Source organism: Euprymna scolopes, chromosome 2, assembly GCF_053919585.1.
Source record: "Euprymna scolopes isolate OS-2025 chromosome 2, ASM5391958v1, whole genome shotgun sequence".
NCBI lineage: Eukaryota > Metazoa > Mollusca > Cephalopoda > Sepiida > Sepiolidae > Euprymna > Euprymna scolopes.
The window spans coordinates 102,855,552-102,881,420 of record NC_136483.1 but is presented as its reverse complement, the minus strand read 5'-3'; the positions used below and the strand labels follow the sequence as shown (position 1 = coordinate 102,881,420).

The 25,869-nt window shown below is 34.9% G+C and overlaps 1 protein-coding gene across 1 annotated transcript in view; it reads right to left on the bottom strand.

The window, feature by feature from the left end:
- Positions 1 to 25,552, bottom strand: part of LOC145293680 (N-acylglucosamine 2-epimerase-like) — a 67,921-nt gene extending 42,369 nt beyond the window's left edge. Inside the window, exons 1-3 of the mRNA XM_080140076.1 lie at positions 25,525 to 25,552; positions 21,045 to 21,159; positions 16,658 to 16,733 (exon numbers count right to left, since the gene is read on the bottom strand). Of these exons, the coding sequence (XP_079996202.1) occupies positions 16,658 to 16,733; positions 21,045 to 21,154 (186 nt within the window). The 5' untranslated portion in view covers positions 21,155 to 21,159; positions 25,525 to 25,552. The remainder of the gene's footprint in view (positions 1 to 16,657; positions 16,734 to 21,044; positions 21,160 to 25,524) is intronic.
- Between the last annotated feature and the right edge of the window lie 317 nt (positions 25,553 to 25,869).

The following is a 25,869-nucleotide window of genomic DNA, read 5'->3' as shown; positions in this document are numbered from 1 at the left end:
GTTAATTATACATACTGTTATCTCCCCGAATTTTCTTTTTTTATATAAATACATTCATCGATTATAATTAAAGACTTATGGTGACCAAACAAAGTAGATGAAATTATTAAAAAAAAATTTTTTAAAATGAGCAATTGCTGAGATTAAATTTATGTTTAACAATGGAAGCCACTTAAGCTTTATAGGGTATTGATGACCCACCACCCCCACACACATACACACACATAAATTTCACTTATGGACTTGTCAATTAAAATTTACTATCCTTTCTGCAATCCAATCATATTTGATACAAATAAACTTCAGTCTATGCCTGGCTGGTCCACCAAGTTTCAGTCACAAACAGTGAAGAGGGCCATCACAGCCCAAATCAGTCATATTCAAGTGTGTTTGCAATGTAGAGGTCCATAGTTAGAACTGAAACTTGAAATCTAGTGGGTGAATGTGAAGTTCATTCAGATGTCACACCTCCTGCTGAGAAAACGATAATCAAAGTATCCCCACATATCATTGAACAGCTATAAAACAAAGACTATTAGATAATTCATGACTGAAACTTAGTAGACAAGTCAGGCATAGACTGAAGTTTATATCTACCAAATATGATTGGATTGCAAAAAAGGGTTATAAATTTGATTAACGATTTTTTAAGTGGCATTTTATTTTGTGTGTATGTGGTGGGAATAAGCCTGTAAGTTCTTGCATCAAGAATTGAACTCGTGATCTATAGGTTGCATACACTCAAGATCCAGTTGAACCAGTAAAACAAATTTAGGATTTTTGACTGTTTATGAAATTTGACTTTGTTTATTGCTCATGTTAGATAAGTATTAAATTGTCCCCCCCCCTCCTGCTATCAGATTACATGTATTCACTGAAATGAATAAAAATGAAATCCACAATAACTAAAAATATCTCATTACAAAACAGTTGAAAAAAAAAAAATGACCTTTAAAATAAACATTGAAAAGGTATTACAAACAAATCGACATAAACAAGCGTTTCTAATTTCACAAACTATAGGCAAGACTATTTGGTGTTGTCCGGGTGGCAAATTTGTAAGATTAAATATTGTAGGTATTGAAGACCAATAAAAAAAGGTTGTGATTTTGAGGATATACGTAAGTACCTGAATGGGATGATATGCTTTCCCAAATATCCTCCTCCTCCTCCTCCTCCTCCTCCCCCATCATCATCATCGGTTTAACGTTCATTTTACATGTTGGCATGTATTGCACAGCATTTAGAAATTGACTTCCAAACAAACCCATTTCTGTCCAGGTAGTTATTTATCATGTTTCTAAATTTTTGAGAAGACGATTGGTTTATTCGGATTATTTATCTTCATCAGCCTACTGTTCTCATCTTGAGTGTGATTTTTACAAGTTTCGGTCGATGTGACCCCCGACCTTCTTCAGGTGTATCTTGTCAAACTCGGGAATGTTTCTGTCAAACTCGAGAATTTGGACGGAATTTTGAGTAAATAAAGGGTTCCGCTCGAAATTCCGTCCAAATCCCCGAGTTCGACAGAAACATTCCCGACTTCGACAAGATACACCTGAAGAAGGTCAGAGGTTGCATCAACCAAAATATTGTGAAAAATAACACTCAAGAGGAAAACAGTAGTCCAATGAATCAAAATAATACGAGTTATTTATCAATTTATTTATTTGACGCAACCATAACTACAGTGAGGATCTCCATTATTTTTGTCAAAATTAGAAATATTTTCAAATTTTCACCAGCTATGGTCAAATAGCTCCACTGCCTTGTGGATGCTTTGAGATAAGCAAAGGCTAAGAGAGTAAACCCTGACAAAAAACTGGTTAGGAGTCCTGATAGACGGACGGTGAAGCACTGAAACACCTTTCCGGCAACTCCTGCAACTGGATTGACTCTAACAATATTGGCTTGTCTTTCCATCAAACTTTGTCTGCAACACCGAGAGGGGGCCCCAGTGAACCAGGCAAACCTATGTCTCCTTATCACCTCCCCAGTCCTGTATCTGGAGAGGCAACTCCAGCTTCGACTTTATAGCTACAGCAGACTCTGCAGTGCACCAGACTAGATGTAGAACGCCATTGTCTCACGAGACAAAGGGTTGCCATCACATTACATTTATTTATCCCCTTTTCTCTCAAATCTATAATGTTGTTTCATGATTTCCTTGGATTTCCCCTGTGAACTAACCTTGCATCTTCAACTTTTGTACATGTATTTATCCAAGAACTCTCATCCATCCTTTCACTGTTACCATACGATCAAAGTCTTCTGTTTTGCACACATCTCCTTATGCTTTCCATATGTAATCTACCTTGTAGATCAGCAGAATTAAACCTGTCTTTAAGACTCAAATTACACATCCATTGTATCATTTTCATATCATTTCTCTTCATGTAACGCATGTCCTCAACTCTCACTGTTCAGGTTTGATTTCCATACATCAGCATCACTATGTACACAAGCCTAATAAACTTTTCCTTTTGTCAACAGTGATAACAGTGATGCTGGTTGGTAATTGCAGAAGTCCACTGAACTTACTCCATCCACTCTTATTTCTTGCAGTGCTTCTCCTTGTGTTCTAATGGTATCATCGGTAACAAAACTTTTGGACAACTGCTGTAACTTTGCCATCTAAATATTAGCAAATAGACAAACATTTGTAATTTTCCCAGGGCTTCCTGGTGTTGTCTGAGTGGCAAATTTATAAGATTAAAGATTGTAGAATTTAAACATCTCCACACCCGATAATGCTGTGATTTTGAGGACATAACTGCACTGAATAGAATGAAGTGCTTTCTCAGATATCCACCACCACCACGACCATCATCATCATCATCATCATGTTCGTTTTACATGCTGCCATACTTCCATATTCACCTATCCCTGCTCAGGTATTTATTTATCCCTCTTTCTCTCAAATCCATCCTTATAACATCCTCCCATAATTTCGTTGACCTTTCTCTATCAACTGACCTGCTACCTCAACTGTTCTACATATTTAATGTCCATAATTAACCACACTCTAGTCCATCACCTTACAGCTGCTAAACTCCTGACCAACAATTAATATGGATTTAGGTAAGCCCATTCCACAGCAACTGTAATTTCTTAACATATATACCATTCACTGGACAAAGCAGGGGAGGGTAGAGCAGTAGCTCTAGATATATCTAAGGCTTTTGACAGGGTATGGCATGAAGGTCTTCTCAGGAAAATCAGATCATACAGTATCACTGGAAGAATACTTAACATAATTAAATCCTTATTAGATAAGAGAAAAATCCAGGTTGTCCTCGACGGTCGTACATCTAAACAATATGATATAAATGCGGGAGTGCCTCAAGAGTCTATCCTTGGACCTCTATTATTCCTAATATTCATAAATGACCTCCCTGACAAAATTGTCTCTGAGATGGGCATATTTGCTGATGACACCATGCTCTATAACAAACATGACAGTAAAACAAATGAACACATATATAAAGAAATGATAGAAACACTAGAGGATGACCTCCAATCTGTAGCGGAATGAGGATAAAAATGGATGATCACATTCAATGCTGCCAAGATAAAACTTGTTTCCTTCAATAATTACAAGAAACCTTCTTTACCACCAATAGCAATGACCAAATACTCTATCTGAAAGTACATCTTTTAAACTCCTTGGTCTAACGTTCACAGGAAACATGAGTTGGAACAATTACATTGAGAGCATTGCCAGGACCGCTGCAAAGAAGGTAGGCTCTCTCTACCATGCTAGAAAGCTACTAATGCCCGAAAGTATCCTGTACCTCTATAAGGCCACCATTCGCCCATGTATGGGGTATTGTTGCCATATTTGGGCTGGTGCATCTGCTACAAGTCTCTCGCGCCTAGAAAAAGTTCAAAAGAGAGTCGCCATAGGTTCTGAACTGTCATCTAAGTTTCAGCCTCTGTCCTATTAATGAAATGTTGCATCCCTCTGCCTGTTCTACAAGTATTTTAATGGTGAATGCTCCAACGAACTGCAAGCACTTGTACCACCTCAACATAAATACCACTGACAAACCCTTCACAGAGACCCCTAGATGTAAGAAAGCCTTCTACTCCAGTAGTTTCTTCCCCAGAACCGCTAGACTTTGGAATTCCCTTCCGGGTCCCTGCTTGCCCAACTGTACTGACATGCAGAAGTTCAAGTGTAATGTGAACCGACTTCTTGCTGCCCAACTCCCTACATAGTACTCCTGTAGCTTATGTCCCTGATAGTAACTCCCTACATCAAAGTGGCAATGTGCCTTGTTTGGGGTGAAAATGTAATAAAAGATAAAAAATAAATTAAAAAAATATAATAACCCAAGAACTCTCGCCTATTCTTTCAATGTGACCAAACCAACACAGTCTCCTGTTCTAGATCCATCCTCTTTATACTGTCCAGATTAGAGTGTTTTCCTAGATATCGACCACAAAATAGACAATTCCTCTAAAAAAAGAAAAAGAAATTTAAGAGAATGTAAATGGCTGAATTTAAAGGGATGTTTTGGAAATAAAAGTCCTAAATGGAAAAATTGCGATTCAGTTACAGGTATGTTTGCGCAAGCATGTCAGATGACCAATTCGACCTTTAAGGAAAGAAGACCTCAATGTTTGACCAACAAAATCACTTCCACCTAAATTCACGCAAAATGTTTGTTAGTCTATCCAAAGATATATAAAAATATTTTATCGTTATTTCCATGGCAGGTGCTCGTCTGAGCTCCAATCCCTCGTCCCCCCTCGCAAATCTTTCACGAGAAACACCCGTCTGGCTGAAACTACTGTCAATAATTTTCCCCACTCTTTATCTGTGCCTAAATCCAAACATAGATTCCATGAGCAAAGCTTCTTTCTTAGAACTGCACGCCAGTGGAACTCTCTGCCGCTTGCCTGTTTCCCACCTGACTACAACTTGGACGTCTTCAAGTCCAACATAAACAAACTCCTGACAAACTGCCCCCTTAAGTAAAACACTCTATCAAAACCCCCAATACTAATGATTACTACAATACTATCTCATTGATTACTGTACACGCAATAACCCTTATCCCTGAGTGGCCTTCGGGCCTTGATAAGTGGTGACCCCCATGTAAAAAAAAAAAAGTCTAAAAACTTGCTAGAGAGAGAGAGAGAGAGAAGACATTCGTATCTACCTATGTTAGTATAATAGTCAACTGTAAAATATTAAATCATAAATTCTCTTATAAACACACCTTTCTTTATAGACCTATCACATTCCCTTACAGATTTTACATAAAAATAGAACAAAATGGTTTTATTATTAGTTGATCATCGAAAGACTATCTTTTATACGTTTTTTTTTGTCATATAAAATTACCTAACACACACACACACACACACACACACACCTCTTTTCATAAAGGAACAACTGTAGTACATTTTCTTATTCTTCCATCTTTATATTTCTTTCTATTGTTGGCTTAGCATATGTGCTCTGTAATTCGTGACCCACCTCCCGACATAGTGAAAGCAAAGTAAAAAAAAAAAAAAAATTTCTAGAGTCCATCTGTGCAATTACGACCTTACTTCAGTTGTTCAGCCATTTTGTTTCCAACATATACAAAAAAGAAATAAACGGCACTTTAAATATAAAAAAAATGTATTATTTGGATTTTCGGACTACTTCGGACTTCCATGAGCAAAGTTTCTTTCCAAGAACTACTCGTCTATGGAGATGCTTCCCAGCTGGCTACAACGTGGTCGTTTTACAGATTCAATATAAAAACATTTTTGCTTAGCCTTCCTATTAAATAATCAGTTTCTGCCCAGTTCCATCATCGTTACCAATCCTCACGGTGTTGTCTCACCATCCACTTGACCCTCATCAATCCTCAGCCTTGAGTGGCATTTATGCCTTGATAAGCAGTTACTCATTAGTACATAAAAAGCTACTATTCTAATAGGAAGGTGTTGTAGTTTATTTCAAGCATTGTGTGCAGTGTGTAAAAAAATTGTGTTTGAAAGCTATGGCAATGCAGTCTTGTAGAAAAACACTGTTAAGTATGCAACAAGATAAAAAAGAATAATAACAATATTGAAAGATCTCAACTTTCAATTTTTAAATATTGTCATTATTCTTTTTATCTGGTTTCGTACTCAACAGCGTTTTTCTACAAAACTGCGCTGTCATAGCCTTCAAAAACAACTCTTTACATACTATTCTCATTTTGGTTGTTATATTAATGTTTCAGGTGATGTAACCTCCAACCTTTTTCAGGTGCATCTTCTAAAATTTGACAATCTTTATGTTGAACTTTGGAACTTGTACAGAATTTCTATCTGAACCCTTTATTTAACCCATGGCGGTAGATTCTTCTCATTCTATCATTCTCAGGTAAAAGTATTAATTGGTGTTACTCTGGGTTATTATCCACTGTAGTAAGGATTGAACCGTTAGCCTCCAGAAGACTGTTATTTAGAACTCGTTGTTAACCAATGCCTTTGGCTGTTGTACCAAAAGTCCAGGTGTAACAGTGTGGACATGCGTATGCAAATGCATATAAAATTATGTCACCGGTAGGGAAAAAGAAAGACTACATAAAGGACAATCACATGAGAGATGTGGATGACGTTCAGACGTTCGAGAGCATGTTCAAGAACATGTTCGAGATCACATTTTATTTGGGAACATATCTGAAAATTAATGTTGCTGTTACAAAAAAACGCGAGTCGAGTTATTGCTTGTCTTATGTTCCTTTGCAACTGAGTCTACAACATGTTGGGTCTACGTGTGTAAACGTGTGTACTATGCTACACAGATGGACAATTCTGGTATTACTCACTCACTCACTCAATATCCAGATTTATCGTCTATGTTCCATTCAATAGAGATTGAACACTGTCTAGCTGTCCTTATGCTAAGTCTCTAGTGATCACGATTGTGAGGATTGATTGTGTCCATTTGTCGTTGTGTACAGTCTTGCCTGATGGTTTCTATGTTTTCTTAGGATGCCAGGCTTTCTTTTTTTCTGTTCATTTGCTGATATATCTCCTGCTTCTTTTAACATGTCTGAACCAGCAAATGCAGTTTGCCCTTATTAGGACATCAAGTTTTGCGGTAGCCAATTTCTCAAGTCGAAAGTCTGATCAAATGTTTTGGATCTGGTTAGGCTTTACGTTGCATAGTCATTGCTTTGTCGTTTCTCTGAATAATTCTAGTATGAATTTTGAAAGCCTTAAATTGAATCGTGTCTACATGTGTAGTACTACTACTTAACTAAGGCTAGGACAACAGCATATACTTTTCATTCTTTTTACTCTCGAGTATATATCCGACACAGACACAACTAATCAACCGAGAACCACATCATCTATATATATAAAAGCGAAAATGTATGTATGTATGTATGTATGTATGTATGTATGTATGTACACTTTTCCTCGATGTCCACAAAAGGCTTCTTTCAGAGAAGCGCTTGCTCGGTTCACAACTTCTTAAAACTTTTTATATCATCTATAAATTGTAATATCTCAGAGTTACCCACGGAGCTCGCCTGTTTATTTAATTTTATTGACTTTCAAACGTTAATTATTCCACATTTCCCGCATCGGCACGCGTTACATTCGGTTTTCGGTATAAAAAAAAGCGAAACTCGACTCTCTCCCTTTTCCCATCTCTCGCTAACCCTAACCCCCTTTTCCCTCCCCCCTCCCTCTCTCTCCACATTAAAAAACGGCCTTGTGCCTAATTTGCTCAGTGGGGAAGCAAATAAATACAACTGGCCGAAAGCCAGTTGTCTCAAGAGAGCTAAGTAACGTTTGTTCAATGTCGACTTCGTCATATCAGACTGTAGCTTTCATTTCACTCCTCCTAATAAACAGGAAGCGGGTTTTTAAAAGCAAACAAACCGATTTATTCACCTCATTCAAAACTGTCTCACACAAAATGCTTACTGCTGAATACCTATCGCCGTCACGTCACACTTTACTATTTTCCAACTGCGCGTTGTGAAGGCTTCGTTTTTTTTTCACGGGCACCTGTTTTTTTTCACATTTTCAGGTTTTTTTCACATACCCCGAAAAACACCCCGGCAACGCCGAGTACCCTCGCTAGTTCTACATAAAAAACATATAAGATATCGATGGATATATACCTGAGAGCCCCCACGAGGGCAGAGTTAGACACAAGGTCGATTTTTAATGCGGAGAAAATCCAGCTTCCCAAAAAGCAGGCACTTTGGATAGAAACAAAAATAAAAATTACCTCAATCTAGAAGGATTTCTCCTCCACTAATCGAGGTCAGAAAAGGTGAAGCATAGTATCAGAACAGATACTACACTTAGCTTCTAGCTAAAAGGCCAAGGAAGAGCTTTATTGTTACTCATATTGCAATTTTCTTGTTGGTATTCAAAACTACAAGGGATGTTCCAAAAGTAATGGCTCCTGTTTTTTTTTTTTTTTTTCACCAGAATCGATCACAGGGAATTGCAAATTGCATTGTTATGATGCTTAACTTTTGCATTCATAACCTAAAAGTTCCATCTCTCTATTGCAGATATTGATGGTGTGAGACTTTAAAAACAAAACAATCCCTGTCATGGATGTGCATCAGAGGCAGAGATGCATCATTGAATACTTCCATGCAGAAAAAATTGTACCAGCCAACATTCACCGACACCTGTTGAACGGTTACAAAGCCGATACAGTTCATGTCAGCACAGTTAGGAAATGGGTTTGTTGATTTCACAGTGGCGACAGAAATGTGGGTGACAAAGTATGCTCTGGACGTTTACGAGCGAACCAGCAAAAGTGGCTGGCATTAAAAATGGTGGTGATTATGGAGAAAACTAAATTCTGGAACATTAAAACGTTGCTCGTTTTAATGGTACCACTCCCGTCTTCATAGCTCTTCAAACGTTTTAGATTTAAAAAAAATAGGAGGCCTGTCTTTTGGAACAACCCTCATACTATTTATAAGTATTGGTTTCCTGAACTAAAAGATTTTCTTTATTAAACGGGTACATAGGATGATATGAGAAGAAACTGGAATCACAGGAAGATCTTCATCATTTCAGTTACCAACAATTTCGCTTAAGGGGATGACTAAAATCCTAAAAAGATCTCTTAGTTGAAGTTTCTGAAATAACAGGTGAATGTTTGACATCTGATATGATGCCTCATCCTCAGAAATAACAAAAAGATAAGAAAATTAAAAAAAAAAGATATTTTGGTTTTTGTTCTCCTTAAAGTCTTAATATCGCTTAGCCTTTTCAGCATTTCTTAAAATTTTGTTTTTATTCTCCCAATATTGTAAATTTAACTGATAATTATTGTAGATTTCATTGATAATTATTGTAGATTTAATTGAAAATTGTTGTAGATTTAATTGATAATTATTGTAGATTTAATTGACAATTATTATAGATTTAATTGATAATTATTGTAGATTTAATTGATAATTGTTGTAGATTTAATTGATAATTATTGTAGATTTAATTGATAATTGTTTTAGGTTTAATTGATAATTGTTGTAGATTTAATTACATTTATCAATATTCTAGCCACGTTATCACAACTGCATTATATATATTTGTTTATTTTAAGATTAAAGTCTGTATGTAGGACTTTAAACCTTCTTCTTATGAGTTGTGTTTAATAACTGGCATGAAGACCCAACGTTGCTTGGGATTGAAAGAGGATTAATGAATGTTTTACATTTCCAATACTTTTCTTGTCATCGAAATCGATTAAATCACCCATTTATCAATCAAATCGATTGATTGCCTGCTCTAGTCGGGGACCCACTACGGTGCACCAGAAGGAAGCTTTATATGCCTCCCCACAGTGACTTAGTCCACAATACATTGTAGTCTACATTGCACTGTAGAGAACCTACTGTTGATTTTATAAAATTATTTTTATATAATGGCTTGAATAAAAGTTTTACATGAAAAAGTCAAGTATCATAGTTCAGTTGTGCTCTAAACAGAAACATTAATTTCAGATACGCCCCTGTCTTATCAAATAATGTACTATTGCTTTTATACTCCAGGCCCTTCTGCTTGTGCGGTGGTAAAATTTCTCAAATGCACTTGCGATTTTAGGCTGTATAAAGATGTTAACTTTGATCCAAATCGAACTGTTTCTTCTTTAAACAGATTTTGTTGTAGATTTAATTGATAATTGTTTTAGATTTAATTGATAATTGTTTTAGATTTAATTGATAATTGTTTTAGATTTAATAGATAATTGTTGTAGATTTAATTGATAATTGTTGTAGATTTAATTGATAATTGTTTTAGATTTAATTGATAATTGTTGTAGATTTAATTGATAATTGTTGTAGATTTAATTGATAATTATTTTAGATTTAATTGATAATTGTTGTAGATTTAATTGATAATTTTTTAGATTTAATTGATAATTGTTGTAGATTTAATTGATAATTGTTTTAGATTTAATTGATAATTGTTGTAGATTTAATTGATAATTGTTTTAGATTTAATTGATAATTGTTGTAGATTTAATTGATAGTGCATTGTGTGAAAAAAAATCATCAAGCCGTTTCAGAGTTCATAGGGAATGAACTCACACAGCAAGAAGTCAATGGTAAGCGACTATTGCGATAATGCGAAGTCATTTGTTAAAATTATCAAAAGAGGTGGAGAGTACCGGAAATCTGGGGAGACTTGTTGTTACTCAGAATCCAGGGAACACCACTGGTTATTATCAGTAAGTAATCTCTGATGACGACCTATTTGAGAACTCCTAGTGAGTACAAATAATAAAGAAAAAAACATTGTAGGGTCGGCATAATCTGACATCACACCAAATAATTGAGGAGGGTCGAGGAGGATGGAAAACCCGAGGAGAGAAAGCACTAACCAGATCTCCACTGGATGAGTACGAAAAGGACTTGAAACTTGGGGAGGCTTAGTGCCACCTAAATTCCAGTGAAGATCAATGGTTGCTGCCAATAAAAAATCAATGGTAGACGGCTATTGCGATAATGCAAATTAATCTGTAAAGGCTATCGAAAGAGGTGATGAGTACTAGAAATCTGGGGAGACTTGTTGTTATCCAGACTCCAGGGAACAGCGCAGGTTGTTCTCAAAGAGAAATCTTTAATGATGGCCTGTGTGAAAACTCCAAGTGAGTGTTACAGAGAGAGAGAGAGAGAGAGAGAGAGAGAGAGAGAGAGAGAGAGGTGAGTAAACGCGGAGTGTAGACACGTTTACCAGAACCGAAGGTCAGCTGACCAGATTACGTATATGTGACGTGGTCAGGTTGGCTAGATCTGTGAGATTTGATTTGGGCTTTGAAGAAGACGGACGTTTTTTCCGTTGTCTCCCCCTCTTAACTGGGGAAGGGGGAGACGAACGCTGACGTGTGTAGAAGAAGAACCCACACAAGCCGATTTCACTTCCACCTTCTGAAGGACATCTGGGGAAAGTGAAATAAAAACTATAAAACCCATTCATCGTCTTGGAGTGATAAATCTTCATCAAACAGGTATCAGGTCTCCCTCCAAGATGAAAAATTTCCAGATGGTCCAATATCGAAGAAGCAGAGGTAGGTTCTGAAAATACATGTCACGCACACGATTCCCTTTATGATAATCAAACACACAACCATTTATATTAGAGACAATCATACGCACACGGAATTCTTATGTAAAATGTAAATGGTGCCCTAAATGATAACCCCAGTGAGAACTCATGTTAACCAATATATAACAGTAGTATAGTAATAATAAGACGACTCTACTTAAAGAAGGAACAGAAATATTTACTTATAGGTTTAGTGAAAACATGTGCTCAGTTTCATCGTTCAACCTCAACTGGGTTTTCATATGCGTCATGGGAAACCGTGATCAGTCAAGCATATCTACACTTTTTTTTGGTGGTTTAGACTAATCTGAGGCTAAGGTTAAATGGCTGAACCATATCCTTAGTAGCTTGTACATCGAATTGTAAAGGAGGTAATAAGATATTTGTTGAAGATTGTAATTTTGTGGTAGGTTGCTGCATCTGATCGGCCTTGTTTGAGAAAAAGAAAAAAGGTCACCGATTTTTCGGTTGAAACGACAAACATTTTCTTTACAAGAAATTTAGGTTTATAGGAGGCAAAACAATGCAGAGATGTTACAGACAGATCCAAACCAAAGCAACTTAATATATAATAGTAGAACAGGCTATGTTGTTTCACCTTTATTGATTCAATATGTGTGTCATTTGGCCTGGTAGCATATTCATGTTGCAATATTTCGGGAAGTTCTTCCCTTCGTCAGACATGCGTACGATTTTCAAACATACATTGACGGCCTGTTGTAAGCTGATTACAACATGGATATTTTACCTGACCAGCTGGCGCAAGTAAGCACATATTACATGTAAAATATTTAAACAATATATATGTATATATGTAGAATTATATATATAAATATATATATATATATACACACACACACACACACACATACACCCATAAACACACACACATACATATTACGCATGTGTTGAATCAATAAAGATGAAACTGCGTAGCTTCTTCCACCTTAAGTTGCTTCAGTGTGAGCTTGTCCGTTACATTTCTGTATTGTTCTGCCTCCTATAAACCTAACTATCTTTTATATACACTTCAAACAATGCTTCGAGCAAACTACATTAACCTCTTATCTTCTCTAAAATTCAAATAACTTTTATTTAAAGTTTCATCAACACAAAACTATGGTCTGGAAAGAGTTATGAAAGCAGGTTGATTTAGCTGGCACTCATGTAATATGTAAATGGAACTGAGTCCGTTAAGTTCATCGCGTCTGGCAGAGCCATTGCCTAGAGTCAAGAAGAGAGGTATATGTCTTGTCACGTTGATATCTTAAACATAACTGTTTATATTTTGTAGGAAACAGGCTTGAGTAGAAGCGGAAATAGCAATCTACACTAAGAGTATTTTTATTGCCTAATGTATCACTACGCGAGTGCCTTCTTACCAAGCCACATACTAATCACTCCAAGAGTGAGAACAAGTGCAAAAGGAAATAGGTCGTTGTTATACTACAGAATTCTTAATCAACCCCACAATCCTTTCTGTAATCTGGTCCTGGATATGACCTTAAATTATATCCAATGGTGAGGCCCTAGCTTGCGGGCTTTGGGGAGTGTGGAGCCACCCTTTAATTGCCACTGCTCTCAGGCCCACTCTGACCCGTAGTAGTAGTACCTGTTAGGGTCCCAACTATGCGTTAAATAGAAACCGACTTGAAAAAAAAAATATATTCTATTAAAAAAAATTTCTTCAAAATAACTGTGTTCGGCATTAAATAACCTGAAAAAGGGTTGATATGCCATAAAACAAAAACAATCAACCAACCTTTCTGTAATCCAAACGTATAAACTTCAGTCGATGTCTGACTTGTTTGCCAAGTTCCAGTCATGAATTCCCAACAGTCTTTGTTTTATCACCATTCAATGGTAAGCATATGTTGATACAACATGCGAAATTGTCATGACACATTTCTCTCTTGGATTCTCTGCGTGGATTTGGGTTGTATGGCGCTTGGGTTATGAGGTTTGTATTTTAACATGCAATTGTCTGACTTCATAAAATAAATAAGACAGACATTAAATTTTAAAAGTGAGAAAAGCAGCTTTATTTATTGATGGACTGTAAGTGAAAAGTGTACGTTTTTGTCGTGGGGAAAGATGTTCGTGAATGTGTGAGAGAAAGGTCAGCGTGGAGAAAAATCAACAAAAGTGAATGTTCATGTGGTTTGTACTTATCGGTTTAGGTGTGAATCAGACAATGGTTAGTAAATGAAGATTCTCGTCCCATAATGTGGGAGCAGAGTTGGCTTCAGTCCATTTCGGTGTCTTCTTTCTTTTTTTCTTCTTCACATCTCGTAAGGTTTGGTGACAGAATCCGTCCGTACGTTCACTGACATAGCGAAACGAAATCTTCTCTCAAATCCTCCTGCTGAATTCTTCCTCTGGTTCATAAAATCTTCGGCTTTTATATTTTTCTGAGGGCTCCCCACGGCGATGGAAATCGCAGTTTTTTAAAAGGTGCGAAAGCTTCCCATTGGTTCGCAATCATTTTTTTATTATTATTTATTTTTTTTTTTCAACCGGAAGCCCTACGTCGAGTCGGTGCCTACAAGACGTTTTTTATTTAGTCTCGGACCGTGATGTGTCAACATCCAGTTCACAGCCAACTCTCATCAATCCCCACAGTTGTGATACTCCTTTTCGTTTTAGGAGTAGTCTGGGAATTAGTTTAATAGATTGCAATATTTTTTATATGAAAATAGGATATGATCAATATTTTTTATATAAAAAAATATAAAAATAGAGTATGATCAATATTTTTTATATAAAAATAAGGTATGATCACTAAAAGTTGGAAGGTTCTACTTATAGACAATAGGAACTGATGATAGGAACTGACCAAACAAATCGAGCTATGTTCTGCTAGCGACCAATCAGAAACCAGAATTGCTTCATAAAATATTGAATATTTTAGAATGCCGGCATATAATATTTTCATGAAAACACTAGAAGGATCTTTTGCTCTTTACCTGCAAAATTATAAAGTTCGCGACTTATACAGAACAGCTACCCACTGAAAATTTTTCATCTCCAGGACTTGTACAGAATAGCTACCCATTGTAAACTCCTCTAAACTTAAACATAGCTTTCAATTCAAGATATTATCACAGATATAAATATAAAGAGATTAAGATCCGGTCTCAAAGTGTACCCTCATAATTGAATGACGATAAAAACAAAAACTGTTGGACATTTATGCCTAAAGCCTAAATGGCTAAAATCAAAACAAAAACTGAAACTATTGTTGAACTACAGAAAGAATTGTGAATTTTATTAACGATTTAAATCAAATAGATTTGAGGCGCCTAACAATAAGCAATACTCAAAATGGCATATCATTGGACAACAATAAAAGGATAACTGTCGGACATTCATAAATGAAACTTGGTGGACAGTGAAGTTTATTTTACCAAAATATCGTTGGACTGAAGAAAGAATTGTGGATTTTAATAACGACTTTATAGATGACATTTACACTGTATTATAACAATCTTCAAGAAAATTTGCCGACTTGTTCATCATAGGAAATGTTATACGATATGTTTTATTACTTCCTAGAAAGAATCTGTTTTCTAATTTTGCCGTCTATACTGCAGCTTTCAATGAACGTTCAGCACTGTTCTCCAGTAACTATCTTGAAATTATCTCTTTCTGTCTTCTCTATCATGTTAGCATGAAAAAAAATCTGAGTGTGACACGATGATGAATTTGCTGGCGCAATTGTGATTGATTAATTAAGTTAAATTAATTATGGAATGATTAATTAAAATTAATTGGTGGTCAACACGTTTGGAGGTGATAAAATATCATCAAATTTTATTAAACAATTTAATTTAAAAAGTCATATTCTCATGTTTAATAGCACCCCGAGAAGCGCTTTCATTCGAAATAACTTGAATTGTCAAGCAGTAATAGTGAAACGTGAATGTTCAGTTACGATTTAAATAGCCATAACTTAAATGAGTTATAAAGAGAGAGAGAGAGAGAGAGAGAGAGAGAGAGAGGGGGGTCATTTTTAGAATTTAAAAGTTCCTGTGATTTGGGTTGATCTGACAGCTGAAGAAGGAAAACTCATACTTTTTTTTCAAATCACAAATTTTAAAAGTTTGACATTACGAATTGATATCTTTTATTTTACCAACATTGTCAATTGATTACTGAGAAATTAATAACGAAACAAAATATGTTAATAAATTAAAACAATCATGAGGATGCACTTACCATATTTTGTCTGTCAACAACAACTCTTGAAATAAAACCAATCCTTTATTTATTACGGACTATTATCCTCACGTTCAAGTTGTGGTTTCACGACGTTTCAGCCAACTATTCCTTTGACCTTCTTCAGGTAGTTACCGCGACAGGATAGGAACTTTGAATCTCCTAACTGCATTCTCAGCAATTACTGTCTTCCATAGTTGTTGCCATCTCACCACGTTTTGGTCAACTAAGCCTCTGGCCGGCTTTGGGTGGGATTGAAACCACTATCTTCAGACAATGCTCACCTGGTGAGATGACAACAACTATGGAAGGCAGTAATTGCTGAGGATGTAGTTAGGAGATTCGGACTTCCTATCCTGTCGCGGTAACCACCTGACGATGGCCAGAGGAATAGTTGGCTGAAACGTCGTGAAACAGCAACTTAAAGATGAGGATAATAGTCTGGAATAAATAAATGAATAAATAATACAAATTACTCATCTCAAGAATGAATTCAAATTAATTAAATAAAACCGATCCTTACATTATAACTTGATTTTAAACTCCACCTTTTTTTTTTAGGTGAAACAAAGGCTTTCATTGTCCGACTGATCATAAGAAAGCAAAAAAAAAAAAAAAAAACGCAACATGTGTTCTGATTGCTTAGCAAATCACAAAACTCGTCTCAAATAAGAGTCCCCAATAATAACGCTGATACAAAACATAGAACTGACAACAACAAAAAAGCAATGCATGAATATTTCATCTGTATAAAAACAGGGGGAATTTCAAACAATTATTTATTTTAAAAAATTGTTGGAATTACTTTGCCTCGTATAGGTTAACTGATATAAAGCATCTATCTGTATTATACCTGTCTTCCTTGAAGCCATCCATACTTCGTGTGATCATAAATGCTTCCATCTTTTCCCAGGCAGGTGAAGAAACCCCTAAAATTAAGAAGGAAAGAAACACTGAAAGATGTAAAGATTTTGAAATTATAAGAATTTTTTTGAGATGAGGATTAATAATTTTAACTAACCTCAACCCGACGGACTACTATTCTTATATTTGTTGTTATAATTACAAAGTTTTGGCTAATGTAATTTCCTGCCTTCTTTAAGTGTATCGTCACGAACTTGGGAGCCTAAGAGTCAAACTTGGCAACTTATGCCGAATTTCAAACAGTTCTCTTTTTAATCCATGGAGGAAGATTGTTCTTATTCCATTAACCATGATGGAGTAGAAATAGTGTTCATTTTATCTATTTTTTTATTTTTTATTTTTTTGTCATTACTGTCTGCAGTAAGTTGCTGACATGTACAGTGGTGTAGCTAGAGGTAGGCAAGAGTGGGGAGCGGTCCGCCCCGGGTGACAGCAAAAGAGTGGTGATACAATGTCATTCCAACAAAATTTTTTAGCCAAGCTAAGGTGCGAAAATCGTCTGAAAATAAGATTTATTTATCATATATTTATGTAGTTTTAAAGTTTTTGATCTTTTCTAAAATATTTTACATTTTTTTTTAAATTAGTAAGTGAAGAATATTTTTGCCGATGTTTATTGAAAACTCGTACATTCGAAATCATACTCATTTCATTTTCTTTTAACTGTGAAAAATAATTGGAAAAAGGATTAAGCGGTTTTATATATATATATATATATATATAAGTGTCGTATCTAAGGGGGGGCGGTCTGAGTGACAGCAAAGGAGAGGTGACGTAATGTCAGTGGGGGGACATTGGAACAGACCGCCCTGGGTTACGTTTACTCTAGCTATGCCACTGGACATGTATAATAATCGCGTTGACACACCGGTTTTCGTCAGATCAACTAAGTTAAGCAAAGTTGAGCCTGGTTAGTTCTAGATGAGTGACCATTTGGGAATTCTAGGTGCTGTATGTGCTCTCCGCTTATCTCGGCATTTGTTTTCAGTCGTCCTGTACATACACTTCACTTGCCACTTGTATTTAACAATGTCGACTCAGGAGAAATGTGGTTGGAGACTGCGTACCTTCTGCCACAAAAATTTCATGGAAAGGTACCCCTTCATGGCTATCCATAGACTAAAGGAGCCCATTTTTTTTTTTAGGTTGCAGACATGTGCAATATTAATTGCAATGCATGTGAATAATAAAAAGAAACTAAAATGGAAAATATGTCTGTTTTGGGGTTAACTACTAAGAATTTGATTTTTCGACTTGGAAAGGTTAGTAATTGTCTGTATTTTTGAGATGAGGTGTTTTCATTGATTGAGATTGTCGGACTGACTTCCTCATCTTGGTTGTTATAGTCACAACGTTTCGGCCGTTTTGCCCTCCGGCCTTCATCAGGTGTTTTGTATCGAACTGGGGAACCGTTTGTTAGGAGTCTCGAACCCAACCCTTTATTATTATTACGGGGGAACAGTGTTCGGACTCCAGCTAGACTCTGGGACATAGTTGCTGAATGCAATTTGGACACCTCTGATAGAGAGAGAAAACCTTGAATAACAACATAGATTTAACATTAACAAAAACCAACTAAGAATTGTCCTAGTGACATATGGTCGAGTGATTCTAGACGTTGTATCAAAGTTTACAGTTACCTAAAGGTGCTGAGTTCAATCCTGAACGAAGGCAGCGAAAAGTAACACCCAAAACAGAAAATCAGCAACTATGTCCCAGAGCCTAGCTGGAGTCTGAACACGGTACCCCCGTAATAATAATAAAGGGTTGGGTTCGAGACTCCTAACAAACGGTTCCCCAGTTTGATACAAAACACCTGATGAAGGCTGGAGGGCAAAACGGCCGAAACGTTGTGACTATAGCAACCAAGATGAGGAAGTCAGTCCGACAATCTCAATCATTGGAAAGGTTAATCACTTTTAAACGGAAATCCATGCTGAGAGTAAAGTACTTGAAAAAAGTAACTTCCGACTAGATGGTGAACTTTCTGGTTAGTCAATTTTTTTGTGGCTACAGATTAGTGGCTGATAATCTTCAAGTGGGTGGATAATCTTCAAGTGGGTGATCTACCACAAAGGGCATAAATCTCTCTCTTTCTCTTATTCTTCTGATGCAGAAAATATTCCAAAATTGATATAATAATTATATGAATGGTTCTGTGCTACGAAACAGGTGCTGTCAAGAATTGAACATTTTAACATGCTGAAAGAAATAAACGATAAGATGGACAACGTCTTGGAATTTGGAATATAGACTTTTTGTCATTTATTTGTATATGTTATGTAGTTAAATCAAGCTTCATAAATTAAAAAGGATTGGTGTAAATAAAGATGAAATATATAAAAGACGAATAAGCATATTTTCCCATAAACATGTATATACATATACACAGTGTAACCCGGATATAAGAGCTCTCTTATACGGTCACTACAGATATCTTATATCCGGGTCAAAGTTATATCCGGGTCACACTGTACATTAACACAGGCTCTAATTTAGGGCCAAAGAAAATCTCTTTTATATCCGAGGGGTTATTAGGGGCTCTTATATCCGGGTTACATTCTGTGTGTGTGTGTGTGTGTGTGTGTGTGTGTGTGTGCGTATATATATATATATATATATATATATATTATTTTATATATATATTTATTTATTTTTTATTTATTTTTTTTAATCGTATTTTCCTCGATTTTGAGTGAAGAACGAAACCTGGTTAGCTAACCTTTATTTTCATTTTTTATTTTTTTAATCATCATGTTAATTGGTCTGTATTTAGCCATAATTAAATTTTCTACCCCCCCCCCTCCAAAAAAATGTTCAAATATATATATATATATATATATATATATATATACAGAGAGAGAGAGAGAGAGAGAGAGAGAGAGAGAGAGAGAATACTATTACTGTACAATGCACTAACACCAAAATAGTAATAAGTTGTATGTTACACATCTATAAACGGTTAAGCTGAAGGCTTCTAAAATTCGTACTAGAACTCTCCCCATGGATATGTGGTGTAAAAAAGTAAGAGATATTTCTGGAGGTTGAAGGTTCAATCTTTACTACAGGTAATAATGACAAAGAATAATCTAAAATTAACACTTCTACTCAGTCATGGATAACAATTTACTCCGTTCAGTTAATAAAAGATTTCATTTGAAATTACATATAGATTTTTGAGTATGACGTAAATAGTCCACAGTTGGAGGTGACGATGGCTAAGTGGTTAATGACAACAACTGAAAACCTAGGTGTGCCAAGTTCGAACCCATTGCGTTTCACAGAAACACTATCACTAATTCCACACCTGACTTTGAATCTAACCATTTTATAATATTTATAATATTATAAAATTTGATTAATTTCTAAATTAATTTTCTAAATTCCAAAAGATGCACCTGAAGAAAGTTGGATGTTGCATTGCCTGAAACATTGTGAATATATAACAACCAAGATGAGGATAGTAGTCTGAATAATCTAAATTATATTTTGGAATTTTTTTTTAGATGAGGATTGATAATTTGTATTAGTTGGATTATTTGGACTACTGTTCTCATTTTGAATGCTATTGGTCCCCTGACAAAAGGAGGGCGGACCTTTAAATTCACCCTTGTCCGTTCATCTGTTCGCACTTTCTCAATAACTACACCTTGGAATTTTTTAAAATTTTTCACAAACATTAAACATGATATGAGTAAAAAAGTAACAGAACGGATTTTCCTGGAAAACTCCCCCCCCCCCAGGGGTGCCTTTCGGGTTAAAATAGCTAAAATTGACACTTTTGTGCTTATTAAAAAAATTTGATGCCCTGGATTTTTATAAAACTTTCTGAAAAGTTGTAACAAACTGATTTCTATATAATTTTGTTTGTTTGTACTTTACGATAACTCTTGGTTGTGCCCCAGGGGCTCTTTTAGGGCTAATAAAACACTCCGTTTTTGTGACTATTTTAACATATCTGTCCAAAATTTTCTGTCTATGTCTATTTAGCAGTTTTGCATGGTGCTGAACTCAAATTTAAAGATAGTAGAGCATTGGGGACTTTGGGATCTCAATGGAAGGGGGGGTGAAAATGATGGACTAAATCATTTCTTTTTTTTGCATAGTGCAGAACTCAAATTTAATTAAGATTAAATAAATTTATGTACAGATTCCCGAGTTTGACATAAAGGATTCCGAATTTGACAAGACATATCAAACTTTTCGACTAATTGTTAAAGTAGTTGAGAGGAATACAACTAAATTATAAAATTAAAAGCAAAAACTAAAATGTAAAAAAAAAAAAATGTAATATTTTTCAGAAGTGAAAAAGTTACCCATTTATTTCATCATGAGAATATTTAAGCCAAAACTCCACACAACGATCAAGTTCGGAGGAAATCTTCTTCAAATACTCAGGCAGTCTTTCCAGCGGATTTTTCTGCATTCTTTCTAAGATAAAAAAAAAAAAACATTAAAGAAATAGATTGACTTGTCGCTGTCTTTGTTTCTGTCTGTCTGTCTGTCTGTCCTCTCTCTCTCTCTCTCTCTCTCTCTCTCTCTCTCTCTCTCTCTCCCTCTCTGTATATATATATATATATATATATATATATATATATATATATATATATATATATATATATATTAGTGTTGGGACGATTCTACCATTTTCCTGATTCCGATACAATTACTGATTCCGTATTAAATTCCTGATTCCAATACAATTACTGATTCCGATTCTTTATAAATCTCTAAATAGTTGACTATAAAAGTGTTATTTTGTCCCGATTATTGTAAAAAGCACATCTTAAATTGTGTATATATTTTCTCAAACGTAAAAACACACTTGTGAGGGGGGTGATTTAGAGATTTTAGTCTAACTGGAAGTTTAAATCAAAAAATATTTATTATTTTATTATTGCTACACTCATGGAAGATGTTTTTTAACCAAAATTAAATAAAAAAGATAATTTAAGCCATCGATTTTGGCATCGGTTAATAAGTTTCAAATTTTTCCGATTTCGATACCCCAAAAAGCTCTGATTCCCGATTCCGATTAATCGTCCCAACACTAAGATATATATATATATATATATATATATATATATATATATATATATATATATATATATATGTATGTCAGGACACAAAATATTCCAAAATTTACAGAATAATTATATGATTTTTTTTTTTTTTTTACATGGGTGTCACCACTTATCAAGGCCCAGAGGCCACTCGAGGATAAGGGTTAATAGGTATACATTAGTCATTGTGATTTTAGCATAGTAAACAGTGGGAATTTTGTAACTTGGATTACTTAGGGGGACGATTCAATTAGAACTTGTTCACATTGGACGTTTTCTTTTTTTTTCATAGGTATCAACACATTATCAAGACCAAGGGGCCACTCAAGTATAAGGGTTAAAGAGTGTACAGTAGAAATTGGACAATATAATAATCATTAGTAATGAAAATTTGTTAAATTTGATAACTTATATAGAACGGCTCATCAAGAACTTATTTACGTTAGACTTGAAGACAACCATATTATGAAACAGGTGCTGTCAAGAATTGAATATTTTAACATGCTGAAAGAAATATACGCTAGGATGAACAACATCTTGGAATTTGGAATATAGACTTTTTGTCATATATGAATATATATGAGTTTATATATAAACCTTTGCCACTGTAATTACTTCAGACACCACAGTAGAATGAAAAATATAACTCCCAGTACACCACCTTTATCTAAATCATATAAATAAGCTTGTATATCTATTCACTGACTGTTAACTTAATCATATGAACATATATCTTATGAACAAATAAATATATAAATAATTTGAAAATGAGAATCAAATGATAAAAAAGCGAGGAATAAAATAAATAGATATAACTTAACAATAAAATAGATAATCTAGTCCCCCCAGAAAAGAAAAAAATACAACCATAAAAACCAAAGATAGAGAACAGCAATGAGGGCATAATATTACTTCAGATCAAGGGGAAAGCTTAGGCCAATAAACAACCGCCAAGTTAAAATAATATCAATAATTCCCTGCTTCTACAGCTGGACCACATGAGATCGTACTTCACCCCCTCTTCCCTCACCCCCTACTGTTTTCCTTCATCACACCTTCCTCCAAAACCCCTACTGCTTTCATTCACAAAGTATGCGCCCTACTTTCCTCCAAAGCTGAGACCATACTCGAATATCCTATAAAAAAACGAATTTGATCTTGATTCTCTTTTCAATGTCGGTCTTTTTTTTTGGGGGGGGGGTCCGATGAGGTGGTCTTTTTGAATTAGGATTCCACTTAAACATGTATGCACATATGTAACCAATAATGTTTGTATTAAAAAAACAGACTATATATATATATATATATATATATATATATATATATATATATATATATATATATATATATATGAAATTTAGGTTTATAGAAAGTAAGACATGAATTGAATCAATAAAAGTGAAACTGCGTAGCTGGTTCCACCATTATATCTTTAGTTACATCAGTGTGAGTCTATCTGTTACATCTCTGCATTGTTGTGCCTTTTATAAACCTAAATTTCTTTTTATATACAGTGATAATACTTAATGGCAACCTTCTGTCTAGTGGGACAGTGGTATTCTGCATCTAGTCTGGTGCACTGCAGCATCTGCTGTGGTTATATGAATCTGGAATTGGCTTTCTGGATGCGGGCCTGGACAAGTGATGAGGAAACCTAAATTTGCCCAGTTACCTTGGTCCCTCTCTTAGCATTGCTGACCAAGTCTAATGGAAAGGTAAATCAATACGGTCAAAGCCAGTGCAGAAACAGGAGTTGTTGAAAAGGTGTTACAGTGCTTCACCATCTGCCTATCGGAACTCCAAACCAGATTTTTTGTCAGGATTTACTCCCTTAACCTTTGCTTTTTCAAAGGCATCAAAAAGTCAGTGGAACAATAATAATAACAATAGCAATACTAATAATAATTCTGATTTCGTTTATTAACGTCTCTCTAGAAAGGGATAGGATTAATTTCCAGAGGATTTCCCTTAATCTCGGCTTCAAACCAGGAACTTCTAAGATCAAGGGTTTTCCTAAGGATGTTGATGGTACCTACAATTGCAGAGGTCTGAAGGCCACCTAAAACATCGGGGATTTGTAGTTTTTTCAATTGTCCTTCTAGATGACTTGATACTACTCCTAGTGTACCAACTACGACCAGGATTATTTGTGTTTTAACCCCGTGTATACGCCTTATCTCCAAGGCCAATGGGCCATAATTGCTCCACTTCTCATTCTCCTTCTCTCTCACATTCCTGTCCTAGGGTACTGAAAAGTCTACAATCTGTCAGTTTTTTGAGACCTTGTCAATGACGACCAAATCCGGACGATTATGTTCCAATTGCTTGGTCGTTATGACACTTTTGTCCCACCATACCTCTACCTTGCCATCCTCACTTGTTCTCACTTCATCAGGAACCTCCTCAAACCATTTTCCACCACACTTCACCCCAACCCTCTTACACACCTCCCAATATAATAATAATAATAGTAATAATAATAATAATAATAATAATAATAATAACAATAATAATAACAACACTAACAATAATAATACAGAAAAAACTTACATACCCTTCATGAAACTAAGATGTCATATTCTAAAAATTTCACAAATTGATCTAGATTTTTTTCAAAAAGAAAATCAAATTTTAGCGAAGCAAAAAGAGATTGTCTTGCGCCACCATCTTGAAAAATAAATAGTCAAAGTGCCAATATACCAACACTCACCTTTCAAAAATTCTTAGGGGTGTTCGGATCTGTTTTGAATGAATATTACATTTTAAATTGTTGCTGATAATTAGTTTTTATGATATTAAGACCTTTATTATCCAATGTTTTCCTTCATGGTTTTCAGTGGTCGCCATTCTTTTTCATTGCTGATGATACAAACTGAAGCGAACATACGCTTTTAAGTGAAAACCAAAATGGCGACAACTGAAAACCATTAAAGAATACATTGTATAATAAATGTCTTAATATCATAAAAATTACTTGTTGGCGACAATTTTAAATGTGATATTTATTCCAAACGGACCCGAATATCCCCTAAAAATAGACCTAAATACACCAAAATTGAAAGGTGAGTGCTAACTTGGTACATATCAGCACTTTGACCAAATAAACAAAAGCAGATAACTCCATAATTCAAGTTTCCGAGATCAGCCTTGTGATGCTAGCGATTTCACATTATTTTATTATATTTATAAGTACTTGATAGATTTATATGATTTTTGGAATGTGACATCTTCGTTCCATGATAAATACGTACATCATAAAGATTTTTATGTATTTTTGTCCTTTTATTTAGGTTGAACTGTGGACTTGTACGAATAAATCCAAACATTTATTTCCCCCCACCGCTGGTACTTCTACAGTATTTAGTTGATGTTTTTTTTAATACTTAAATCATTCTCTTATATTTCATCCCGGGCTAAGCCGGGGACAAGTCCTAGTAGTTTAGAGTATAATTTCAATTGCACGGAACGAGAGCTTCTTTCTTAATCAGAATTCCTGGATCTTGGAAATAAACTTCCAAGTGAAGTAATTAATACACTAACAACGCAACAATTCAAGATTAATTTGGACAGGTGATGGGCTACCGTGTCCACTACAGTGTAAATTTCTACTACCTTTTCCTTATATGGTAATTAATTGAATTAAATTGATCTACTAAGATTACATTCGTTAAATTTCATAAAAATCATTTAACTTGAAAATCTGAAAATAGAAGATAATTGAATTGTACGTTACCTGTGGAAATGGTCTGGTTATAAACCGAAATTATTACTTTGTCTGATTAGAAACGAGTGCATTATGATATATATATATATATATATATATATATATATATATATATATATATATATATATATATATAGAGAGAGAGAGAGAGAGAGAGAGAGATAGATAGATAGATAGATAGATAGATAGATAGATAGATACACACACACACACACACACATATGCACACATACATATATATGTTCTGGGAATATGACAGCTGATCAAAGATAAAAATCATAAATTTAAAACCTATCAGCATTTTTAAAAAAATATTATCTAGTTAGAATTATTAAATAAATAAAATATTAACTC